The sequence below is a fragment of the Stegostoma tigrinum genome, chromosome 24 (genome assembly GCF_030684315.1).
Source record: "Stegostoma tigrinum isolate sSteTig4 chromosome 24, sSteTig4.hap1, whole genome shotgun sequence".
NCBI lineage: Eukaryota > Metazoa > Chordata > Chondrichthyes > Orectolobiformes > Stegostomatidae > Stegostoma > Stegostoma tigrinum.
Genome location: NC_081377.1, coordinates 20,905,621 through 20,918,366, shown reverse-complemented (window position 1 = coordinate 20,918,366; position 12,746 = coordinate 20,905,621). Strand labels below are relative to the sequence as shown.

At 39.0% G+C, this 12,746-nt stretch overlaps 1 protein-coding gene across 2 annotated transcripts in view; it reads right to left on the bottom strand.

The window, feature by feature from the left end:
• Window positions 1-12,746, bottom strand: part of LOC125464997 (kelch-like protein 31) — a 17,496-nt gene extending 4,750 nt beyond the window's left edge. The window contains exons 1-3 of one of the 2 annotated variants that reach the window (XM_048558015.2): window positions 12,620-12,724; window positions 12,041-12,235; window positions 3,564-4,776 (exon numbers count right to left, since the gene is read on the bottom strand). In XM_048558015.2, coding sequence (XP_048413972.1) covers window positions 3,564-4,750 — 1,187 coding nt within the window. In that variant the 5' untranslated portion in view covers window positions 4,751-4,776; window positions 12,041-12,235; window positions 12,620-12,724. Of the gene's footprint in view, window positions 1-3,563; window positions 4,777-12,040; window positions 12,236-12,619 lie in introns of both variants that reach the window. The other variant, XM_048558014.2, reaches the window with a different exon arrangement.

Below are 12,746 nucleotides of genomic sequence, written 5' to 3'. Positions count from 1 at the left end.
ATGTGGATGCTTTGGAGAGGGTGCAGAGGAGGTTCACTAGGATGTTGCCTGGTATGGAGGGTGCTAGCTATGAGGAGAGGTTGAATAGATTAGGATTATGTTCATTAGAAAGATGGAGATTGAGGGGGGACCTGATTGAGGTCTACAAAATGATGAGGGGTATAGACAGGGTGGATAGCAAGAAGCTTTTTCCCAGATTGGGGGGCTCAATTACTAGGGGTCATGAGTTCAAAGTGAGAGGAGGAAAGTTTAAGGGAGCTATACGTGGAAAATTCTTTACACAGAGGGTGGTGGGCGCCTGGAACGCGTTGCCGGTGGAGGTGGTAGACGTAGACGCAGTTAGCATCTTTTAAGATATATCTGGACAGGTACATGGATGGGTGGGGAGCAAATGGACAAACACCCTTAGAAAATAGATGACAGGTTAGACAGAGGATCTCGATTGGTGCAGGCTTGGAGGGCTGTGCTGTAATTTTCTTTGTTCTTTAATCATAGCAGTTGATCTCAGTTAGTCAAAATATGACAGCAGCGCAACAATCAAGGAAATTTTGTAACACATCAAATTGCCACTCAATAACTTCGGTCATGTTTCCTTTCCTACATTATAACAATGACTACACATCAGAGAAGTACTGAATTGGTCATAAAACACTTTGGCATACACCTAAATGGAAGGTGCTGTACAAATGTAGGTCTTACTACCTATTTTATTACTCTAACTACTTCAGTAGTACCTCATTCTGTAGGACTTGCCTCTTCACTTTTCTATTTGACAAAAAGGTTGCTTTTGAAAACATCATTGGATTCAAGGCAAGAATTGCAAATGAAAATGATTTTTTTAGTGACTAAGAAGGAACGCGTATTATGCAACACTTTCTCAGGAGAGAAAGTATTCGGCTTTACATAGTGCCTTTATTATCTCAAGATGTCCCAATGTTAAATAAAGCTAAAGTGAAAAAACACAGCAACTAAATTGTGCACAAAGAAACAGCAATTTGGTAATAAGTCCTTTTTTAAAAATGTTGGTTGATGATTAATGTTGGCCATGATTTTGTAGAGAATTTCTTTCCCTGAATAATGGCAGAGGATCTTTTACATATACCTGAAAGGACAGGTGGAGTCTTGATTTTACATCTCACTGAACAATGTTCCCTCAGTCTGCAATGGAATAGACACCCAGTTTAAGTGCTTAAAAACCAGGAGTGTAGTTCACCTGATGAAACATGATCCAGAGAGAGAATCAAGATTTGTATTAGTTCACAAATGGTTGCTTTCATCTCCTTAATTTCAACTTTTGCAGTCAAACCCATTTCAAATGTCAAAGCTAAAACTGAAAGCTATTATCCTGCCAGAGCCCACAGCTAATGAATTTTAGGTTGAAGTTCATAATTTTGTAAAATAATCCGGTCCATATTAACACCTGACTAAAACAAAAAACAACTAATTGATTCCAATTTCTGCAAATGGGAATGGTTCCGCTGACTGTAAAAGGACAGCAGGAAATTTCTGGGATTAATTGGGAATCACTTAAAAAATTCCACAAAGAGCTGGAAGGTTGGTGTTTGTTTCAGTCAGCAGTGAAATTCTCTGGCACATTCTGAGGATGTGAAAACCACAGGTAAACCCTAATTCATACTTTTCATCTAAAATACAATGTCAATGTAATGTGACGGACACTGCTATACTTAGCATCATAACTGTAATGAATTGGTATCAGGCCTGTGGAGGTATGCTAGATTTAAAAGAAACATGAGTTATTAAGGCATCTCTTGCAAATGAACAAATCTATGTACGGAATTATAAAATAATAACAGTTGAATATTCTTGAGGATCAGTCATGAACACAGTGTGTCAATACTACCATCTTTTTAGAATCTTTTAAAAGACTTAAAGATGTGAAAAGGCAGTTTTAAATAACCAATTTTGATTTGTGTTTTAAATGTCAAATCTTTAGCATCATTCTGCCCCGTTACATAAAAATCCTTTTCAAGCCAGATTTTATTTTTGCCATTCCCATAAATCAGTTTAAGAAGAAGGAGATTTATTAGGTAACACTAAGAGAAAGCTCCCTCTCTCATTCACAGTCAACAGTTTCACACAACCACAGTATGGTTATTTAAATGATACTAGATACATACTATTGCCTCAGTCTGAATGATGCATAGATTAATTTTGTTTTGGCTCCAGCTACACCTGAGGTTCTTTTGTGATGTAAGAACAACTAAGTGTTAAAACTTAAACTGGTCATATGATGTCAAATAGATTTGCTTTCAGTTGTTGAATGTTCATTTTTTAAAAAAAAAACATTCAGTAATAAAATATATGATTACTTTTCTGCTCATGAGTAATAGGTTTTCCTATAACCTGAAATGGATTATATCCATTGGAAGCTGTTTCCTATATGTGCTGTTAAGATTCTAAAGTTGTCTCAGTTCCTTCTAAGGAAAATTAGTCAGGTTTCATGCTTCTAATCCTATCTAGATATCAAATAACAATAAGATACCCTTATGGTCGAATTTCTGCTAACACTCACTGACTAAACTGCCAGGAAGAATGGTCGATTGAAAAAGTAAATGGAAGATTATGAGCATGTCTAGTTACATTCACTATAAGAGTCACCAGCTCTGAGGAATGAAAAAGACACCACTTGGAGAAAGATTACATGCATCAATTTTTTGCCACTTCTCTTCATTGCATACCATCTTTCAGCTAGTAAATAGGATGTTCTGCATTGTTAATAATTCAATAATGGCATTGTCTATAATTGCCGGTAAGCATAAAGATATAGTTTGTCAGGACAGAGTCAACTGCGAATGCCATCAATCCTTCATCAGGCCACTATAGGGGACGTTTATAGGTGTGTGGCTCTAAGTAAAGAAAGCTTTCACAGCCAAGATAGTTTGAGAAGCAACATGCAAACGAGGGGAACTATCAATTGAAGACTTTATAATAGTTAAAGTATTTATTAAATTGTGGGTGTTTTCTTGCTGTTTGATTGAGGAATCTTGATTTCATTTGAAACAGTTTTTATGAAAATAAATCCTATCATTTTGCCTGCAATAAAATCCAGGTTCGCAAGATGATGTATTGTCACAAAGTGCTAGAAATCCTCAAACAGAAAATGGGACCGTGTTTACAATCTGAATTGTAGATTAATAGGTTTTAGCGACCTTCTAAAAAAAACAGTATTTGTATGTATTTTTAAACTGATTTCTCCCTCCTTAGGGTTGATATTAAAACCTGACGTGATTTAACCAACAGGGGTAGATTATCTGATCATTTATCTCATTGCTGTTGGTGAGATCTTAACATGGATAAGTTCTGCTGTAACATTTGACTGAACAGTATCAAAACAGTGACAGTGCTTCCAAAGTATCATAATAGCTTTGAAGGGTTTTTGGGGGTCCCATTGAAATTAAAGGCACTAAATTGCACAAGTTATCTTATTGTAAAAATTAGGATATATCCCTAGTTAAAAAAAAACTTAAATAGTTCAGAATTTTTTCTGAGTTTGAAGTCATTAAATACTTAGCATGTACCACAGAACAATTGGTTTATGTTACCTGTTTAAACTGCTGACAGCATGTTTAGCTTGGTTTCTGGCATCATTCTGATCCTCACCACCAGCCACGTATAAAAAGCCATCCATCACAACTACACATTGATTGAAGCTTTTAGCTGGCATTTCTGCAAGTTTGTTCCATCCATTTTCTGGATCTCTGTATAAGATTTCTCTACTCAAAGCCTTCTCAGTCAAAGCTGGTCGACCACCTACAGTTAGCAGAACCTTTTGTCCTCCCCTGAGCTTTGTTCTTCTTGATTGCATTGAGTTCTGTTGATGAGGCAGAAGGTGATAGTTCATGGCATTTACTAGTAGTCGATGGCAATCTGGATCTTGCATCATACATGGGATAGGTTGAACATAACTGACTAGATCATGCGCTGAAATGGTACCAAATCTGATATTACTCAACAGGTCAGCTGCATGCTTCACCCTTTTGGAATCAAATTGCAACCATTTCATAGCAATTTGAAATGCAGTGAGCTCAGAGGGCAATTGCAGGCTGTCATCCATCAACAAATCACTTATTTGATCATAAGTCAGCTTCATGAATTGATCATTTTCTGAAAACTCCAAGAAATTTTCACGGATGAATTTCTTTGCTGACTCTTTAACCTGATTTAATCCATATGTCCCAGCAATATTTGAAATGTACATGCAGTTTTCCACATTAATTTCTTGGATGAGGAAGTCAGTGCACATATTGATCAAGGTACACATTTGAAATTGGGTGGCAGTGGCAATGGTGCATCCAATAGTATAAAGAGACAAGCTGAGTGTCCCTGTATAGGCATAGGTTATCACAGTAGTTAAACCCAAAGGTGAAACATCATTAACATCGACACATTTAATCGAAGGATCTTTTTTCAATATGTTACGGAAATAATCACTACAAGCAGCCATCACCACTTTATGGACATCAAAGGATTTATTTTTAGTGGATAGTGTGAGATCAGAGAACAGTCTCTCCTGGCGCATCCTGCTGATTTCCTCCAAAAGGATGTTGCCATGATTGGGATTGGAGACTTCTGTGGCTGTGCATCGAAACCCATTTGATCCACTATCATAGAGTGTGTTAAGATGGTTCAGCTGATCGATGTCAATGGTAGTGTCCTCAACAATGCTTATTTTTGGTAAATCATTCTTTTCAGTCTTGTTTTTCTTAGTGCTTTTCTTCTTTGGTGCCATTGTGTGTTTTACAAACACAACTCAATCTAAAAAGTAGAAATTCAATAATGTTAATTATTTCATAAATTCTATCACCCCCTAACAAAAGCTTAAATAACAAACTAATTTTTTCTGAATGGAAATCCATCCTAATTAAAATTATGATTTTATCATATACTGGAGTTTCACACTTGGATATTGAGAGATAAAACTAAACTCTACTGTTCCGCAAATTTCCATGCATACAAAAAAAATTACAATGTTTTAACAGTGAATTCTGAAAAAAGTGTAGATGCATAACTTGTATATCAATACATTTTGTCTACCTTTACCACTAAATAGTACAACCAATTGCTGCAGACAGATCAAATCAACATTTGCCTTTTGATTTGCTGACAAGATGTTTAGCATGATATTATTAACATGGAATTAGCTACAACCTTCATTTTTATTGGCCAACCAGAAGTCACCAAATGTTTAATCAAGAAAAGCAAAAATGTATTCACAAATTACCCATCTTTAAATGTTCACAGAGGCAGAAGTCAAATTCAACTTTGTACCTCCCTTCACACAAAGAAGCATACTTAGAGAGAGATCAGGACCACAAATTCATGGATAGAAAATTACCAGTTGCAGATGAGTAATTTCCCTATCTGCATTCTTAGTGGCAGCTAAAGTAAACATACGTTCAAGCTGGAACTATGCTACATTCAGTTGGGGCGTATGATACAACATGGACAAACTGAACAAGTAGGTAGAATAATAGGTTAATTTGTTTATAAATCTGAAAAGTACTGCACAATATAAGAAGATTAATTACATATTCTCAATGCATGTTGTGAAGATAGCCAAGGAGGATGTTAAAGGTAACGTCTAGTAGATTTACTCCTCAACTGCTACAGAACAGGATCAATACAACAAACAGAATGCCAATCTATAAAGTCAAAAACAGTAGAGTGTAACATAGTGGAAGTGATACTGAAATTGTACAGTGCTTTGAAATATCACATCCTAAATATTGCGTACAATCTGGCCATTGAGGCAGCTAGAAACAATGCTGAAGGCATAATGCAAATCCTTAGTGTTAAATGTATGAGTAGTGAGGAAAAGCGAGAAGGTGGGCTTTAGCATCTTTAAAGATGCAACTCTGATGATCCTTTACAAATATATTAGGTAGGAAGAGGTACAGAAAAATGTTGAATCTCTGAAATAATTTTAATTGATTTCAAATGTGGGGCAAAATTGAAACAGCTGAAGCAACAACATATCGTAAGTACTGAAGAAGCAATTGGCAGCAGAAGGACCATTGGAATACTCTGCTGGGATGATAGAAATGGGGTGAATGGACTTTCTGGCCTGTATTTAATTTGTAAAAATTAGCAAAATTGTGTTTATAAAAAAAGCTGAATGTAAAATATTCCAACATTTATACCAAACGTTTCAGATTTCTTTTAATCACTATTGAGAATTTGATGTCATGGGCCTGGCAGGCTCAGCTGCTGTTTCCTCTATTAAAAGATTGCTATTTTGAGATTAACTACTCCAGCACCTGTGAACTCTCATGAGAAAGCAACGTGAGAGTTTTGACTTGCAACTTTTTGGGTGTCACTGATTGCTGATATTTGGGTGGGAAAATTTGTTGATGATCTCATTTTTTAATATTTGTTCATAGGAAGGGGTGTCATTGGTTGGGTCAGCATTTATTGCCCATTGCTAATTGCCCTTGAGAAGGGAGTGGTGAGCCGCCTTCTTAAATGGCTGTAGTCTATGTAGTTACACCCAGTGTTTTGAGGAAAGGAGTTACCAGGGTTTTGACCCAAGGGATATGCAGGAATGGTGCTGTATTTGCAAGTCCCGATGGTATATGGTTTGGAAGAAAATGTACAGTGGGGATTCTCGTGTATCTGCTGCCCTGGTCTTTCTAGATAGTTGAGGTAATGTGTTTGGAAGGTGCAGTCAGTCAGTTGAGCCTTGGTGAGTTAATACCATATAAATCTCTACAGTGCGGAAAGAGGCCATTTGGTCCATCATGTCAACACTCATCTTCCGAAGAATGTCGCACCCAGACCCAACTCCCCCACCTTATCCCAAAACCCTGCATTTTACCATGGCTAATCCACTTAGTTTGCACATTTCTGGACATTACAGGGGAATTTAGCATTGTCGATCTATGTAACCTGTACATCTTTGGAGATGCTGCATGTTCTTTCTTGTAGATGGTACTGCACATTGATGCTGGAGCAGCTAATGTTAAAGATGGTGAATGGGTGTCAGTCAAGTATGATGCGTTGCCCTGGATGGGGTTGAGCTCAAGCATTACTGGACCTGCATTCACCTATTCAAGGGGAAAATATTCCATTATACCTCTGTCTTGTATCTTGTTGATGGTTGAGAGAATTCGGGGAACCAGGAGGTAACTTATTCACTTCAGAATTCTTGGCTTGTGACCTGACATTGTAACCAATATGTTTATGTGAGTGGTCCAGTTCAGTTCCTGGTCAATGATAGCTCACAGGATGTTGATAATGGATGATTCAGTGATAATTGTCAAGGGGAGATGGTTAGATTCTCTCCTTTTAGAGATGGTCATTGTTTGATAACTTTATTTTCCACTCACAGTTGAAGCCTACCTATTGTCAATATCTTCCTGCTGATCGATGTTTGACTACTTCAATAAATGCAAAGTTGTGAATCATGCTGAATGTTGTGCCATCAGCAGCAGTGATCCCCACTTCTGACCTTATGATGGAAGGATAGTCAGTCATTGAGGAAGCAGCTGAATATGGTTTGACCAAGGTCATTAATCCAAGAGTTGTTCAGGTTAATGCCCTGAAGCTGAAATGAATGATCTCCAACAACCTTGTGCAAGGTCTGACTCCAACAAGCGAGTTTTCTCCTGATGCCCATCGAGTCCAGTTGTGCTCGGGCTCCTAGATGCTATATTTAGTCAAATGTTGTCTTGATGTCAAGAGCTGTCACTTTCATCTCAACTCTGGAGTTCAGCCCTTTCATCGTTGTTTGGAGTAAGGCTGTAATGAGATCAAGAGATGACTGGCCCTCATGGAAGCAAACTCAGCATTACGGAGCAAATGCTCAGTAGTTGTACCGGGTTGTGGCTAATTCTGGCACACTTATTCGGAGTACTATTGCTGGTATATTGTCAAGTGACATGGACTTTGAAGTATCAAATACCATAAATCCAATTTTGGTATTGTGTGAAGTGTATCAAATCAGCTGAAAACTGGCATCTATGATGCCGAGAACCTCAGCAAGAAGCTGACTTAGGTCATCTACTGGCCACCTCTTACTGAAGATGCTTCAGTCTTTTGTGCTGATGCTTCCCCCATCATTAAGAACATGTATAATTCTGGAGCCTCTTCCTCCTGGTTAGCTGTTTAATTGTCTATGACTATTTGTGGCTGGATGTAGCAGGACTGCAGAGCTTGGATCTGATCCATGCTCTGTCTATCACATGCTATTTACTGTGCTCAGCATGCAAGTTTTCCTGTGTTGTAACTTCACATGATTCACATTATCTTTTGGTGTTCCTGATGCTGCTGGCATGCTGTCTTGCACTTTACAGTGAACAAGAGTGCCCCATCGCATATTAATGGTAAAGGGTGGGATATGCAAGACATTGAGGTTGCAGATCATAGTTAAATACAATTCTGCTTATCGTCATGGCCAAAAGCATCTCATGGATGCTCAGTTTTGAGCTGTTTAATCTGTTCAAAATCTATTTCATTTAGGGCAGTGATAGTGTATTTGCAACAAAATAGCTGTAAGTCTTGCCCAGACTTCAGATCTATTCACTCACATTTTCTCCTCGAGTGGAGAATTTTGATAATTAATGTTGACAGGAAAAATGAACTTCTTGGATCACAGCCTCCATTGTACCTTGGTGTCTGCTGAACTGGGACCCTTTGTACATTTTGCTTTGCTTGACTAGAATTGGCCTTTGTCTGCTAAATTTCATGGCAAGCCAAACCAAATTGATGAGCCATCTTCTGAAAAGATCCAAATAGTTTGCGGTTAGATTCCCATTCTTGGGAGTTTCTCTGTTGGAATGTTTGAAAGAATCAACACCTCCCTTTCCCCCTGATTTTTAGCCCTTCCTCCTTTTAAAAATATAGTTGATATATATGAATACTGAAGCCAAAGACTGATTTTGTTACTGCAACAATGTTACAACATAGTGTAATGCGGTGGGCAAAATCCAGAGCACCACAAACTCCTTCAAAAGCACATGCTGAGCCCCAAACTCTGCCACCTAGAGGAATAAGGGCAGCAGGTACACACGGGAACACCATCAACCGCAAATTCCTGTCCAAGTCTCTCAATCCTGATTTGGAACTATATTGTGGTTCCTTCACTGTAGTGCCGTCAAAATCCTGGTATTCCCACCCTAACAGCCCAGTGGGCCTCCCTACACCCTACGGATTCCAGCAGATCAAAAAATGCAGGGCTGGCCATAAATGCTGGTCTTGCCCATAATTTCCCTTTGAAATATATTAGATCGGAAATGGCACAGAAAGTGTTAAATATTGAGCACTATTTCAATATACACCAATTCCAAAACACAGGGAATATTCAAACAAACAATACTCGCAAGTTGTGATGGAATTCTACATTAAACAGTAGAAGTGAAATATTGGAAATACTGATTAGAGAGACCATAGGAACCATCTTAGATGGTAGAAATGGAGTGCGTTGACTTTCTGGTTGGTTTTTAATTTGTAATTAATTTACAAAACTGCTGTTAAAAATCCAATTGTAAATTATTTCAATATTCACAGTAAGTAAATCCTACATCCCATGGACGACTAAAAAAAGCGATCCTGAAGACTGAAAATGCACGATCCCTTCAAGAGATCCCGAAGCCTGATCCCCTCCAGATTTTCAAAATCCGCAATATTTTGCTTTTATTTTAAAAAGCTGGAGGTTAATGAAAAGATAGTCACGCCACACTGTACCACAAAGCAGAGGGTGTTTTGTTTTATTTTAAAAAAGACATATCGGTAATATTTGTATATTAAAAATCGCTCCACTTCAGCATCCTAAATGTATTTAAACTTTAAACTCACTCCTAATCACTTCTGTCCACAAGGTTAGCTCGCGCATATACTATCGCAGTTTCTGAATCTGAGATTCCCTCAAAAGAGAGATTTATTTTTGAGGTTGGAAACCCCAAATTCCAACCTGGGCGAGTTAGCCGAGTCTCAAAAATGTGCATCAGACAGTCTGAGAGCGGAATTAAACAGAGCGACCTTACGTGGTATTAAAGAGGTAATAAAACTCCTATCGTCTTTAGCAGTTGGAAATTTCTGCCGTAAAACAAGACGCTAGCACAGTGCCATGACAAACCACCAGAAACCTTTGATGTACATCATTCCTGCTCCTAGGTTGGTTAACAAAATACTATAAACACGCGATTGGAAAAGTACAAGTTAAGATTTGCTCGTGGATTTTTTTGTCTAGAATGCTACCTTTCAGGTTTTTGAGAATGGCCGGATCTTTATAAAGCTGACTACGCTGCTTTTCGTCGGCTCCTGATTAAAATAGAAGGGTAAAAATACCAACAGGGCGCATTTCATTCCAGCCAACCCTATAAATATTCACATGTCGTCAAGCGAAATGCGCGAATACGGAGAAGAACTGCCAGGGGACAACTACCAAAACAGACTCTTCCCAGGAACCGCACCGAGTTCCAATCAGATCAGAGCACTTTCCATGTTTAGTTCGAATTCTTAAAACAAACACACACCAGTCCAAACCTTAAACGCATTTCAATCATTTTCCACATTTTAAACAAAACAAAAAATTCACAAGATCTTGCTAGCATCCTACGTGAATAATGCCGGTGTTGCATTTGTATTTGTCACCCCGTTTAGCACATTACAGTGTTGTGAACTGGTATGTGTCGGTCATACACAATCTTGTGAATCGAACATCAGGTAGACTGGCATCTGTCGGCCCCTGTAATAGTGATATTTCTCAGCAACCTGTTCAGAGGTGTTAATGTACGCTTCCGAAACAGGTGGGATTCAGGGGTAGGGACACGATCCCACAAGAGCCCACCTTCGGGATATACACATACATACGCAAATAGGTAGGTGGGTCAAGGAATCAATTACTACCAGTCAAATGGAAAATGACTGGAATCAAAAGGGAAATAAAATACACCTCAAAAGAAAACCGGAAGAAGAACTGCAGATACTGAAAATCTGACAAAAAAGAAATTGCTAGAAAAGCTCAGCAGGGCTGGCAGCATCTGCGGAGAGAAATCAAAGTTAACATTGGAAGCCTAGTGACCCTTTTTCAGAAAAGAATTCACATCCTTCTTCAGAACAGAATACACCTCATTCTTGGTGAGAACCAAATGCTATAGATTGCTCTCTAATGGACAATGGGAGGTTCTACTTTTCCCTTGAAAAGGTTGTCCTTACCACCACGCCTTGATCTGCAGTTCAGGATTCTCAGCGCTTCAACACAGACCATTACCCCAGTGAGCGCCAGTTACGTTAACCCTGAGCTGAACAAAACGGGCTGTTCTTAGCCAAGGAAATGTCACGTTTAAAAATGTTCGAACAAACACAGAATGCTAGAGGAGGAACTCAGCAGGTCTGGCTGCATTTATGGAGACAGACAGAGTTTAGATTTCAATTTCGCGTCCAGAACTATTGAGAAGGAATCATATTGGACTCGAAATTCTGTTTCTCCGTCCAAAGTTGCTGCCAGAACTGCTGAGCTTCTTCAGAGTTCTTAAAAAGTTGAAGGTCGGTGAAGACACATTCATGCTACACTGCACCCACAGCTTTAAAAGTCTAATGCTGGAAATGTTTCTATACTAAAAGTTGCTCCACTTCACCACTCCAAACACATTTGAACTTGCTCCTTAATCACATCTGTCTGTAGGTGAGCAATGAATATTTATTAGCTTAACTTCTGAATTTGCAACACGGTAATGTTAGTCCTGGCTAGCTGAAGGTGAAACAAGGGTATGTCACTTCAATGAGCTCTCATTTCTGGGAGGCTATCCATCCGTCATGTGGAGGCTCCCAGCTGCTCGGGTAGTTACTAAGGTATTCTAGGACAGAAATAGTAGCACAGAGCCTGTCATAGCCCGACTTGTTTATCGAACGTTGAGCCATTTTTAAAGTGGTTATTTTGCAGTCGACAACAGAATAAAGATCTCAAACGAACGGACGAAGCGGAATCGACCAATTGTTATAATAAATAAAGCCAGCACAGCTGCAGTTGGAAATCAATTATTTCAATTTTTGACAGCTTTAACCGAGCGGTGTCATTTACCCCAATTCAAGAGCACACTCTCGCCGCGTTATGACTGGAAATAATATTCTGAACGAGCAGCAGGCACTGAGTTGCTGGACAGTCTCGTGTCCGAATCCAGATTCTAACGGCGAGGAATCGGAGTCCAAAGTAAAACTTTTCAGAGAACAATAACGAAAACAATTTGCTGGAAAAGCTCAGCTGATCTGGCAGCATCTGTGAAGAAAAATCAGAGTTAACGTTTCGGGTCCGGTGACCCTTAGAGAAAGCAAACCCCTCACCGATTATTTTTATTAAATAACATTTCGAAACAATTGGTACCGTCTCAGGAATTCGTTCGACGGACTGTTCCGCTTTGATTTAAAGTGAGTATTTCCACCACCAACCCCACAATGTTAAATTTGAACATTCAACTGAAACCCCCGGTTATATTTTTACTCAGCTTTAATCAACATTTTGAACAGAAACCACGGCACCCCTCCGCCGACAAACAAGAGGGAACTTGGTGACTTCTCATCAAGTGAACAGCAGCATAGTTCAGTGTAGAGATTCCACCTCCCCCCTACTCATTTCCCTTTTCTAGTCTCCTGGTTGTTGTACCTTATTTGATGGAACTCGCTGAGTTGGTTTCAGGAGAGAACTGCGGCTTCGTGCGGAGGTGTTAGATCAGCAGCTAGCTTCTAAGAGCTGGAGAACAAGACTGTCTGAAACCACACGCAGGAACTGA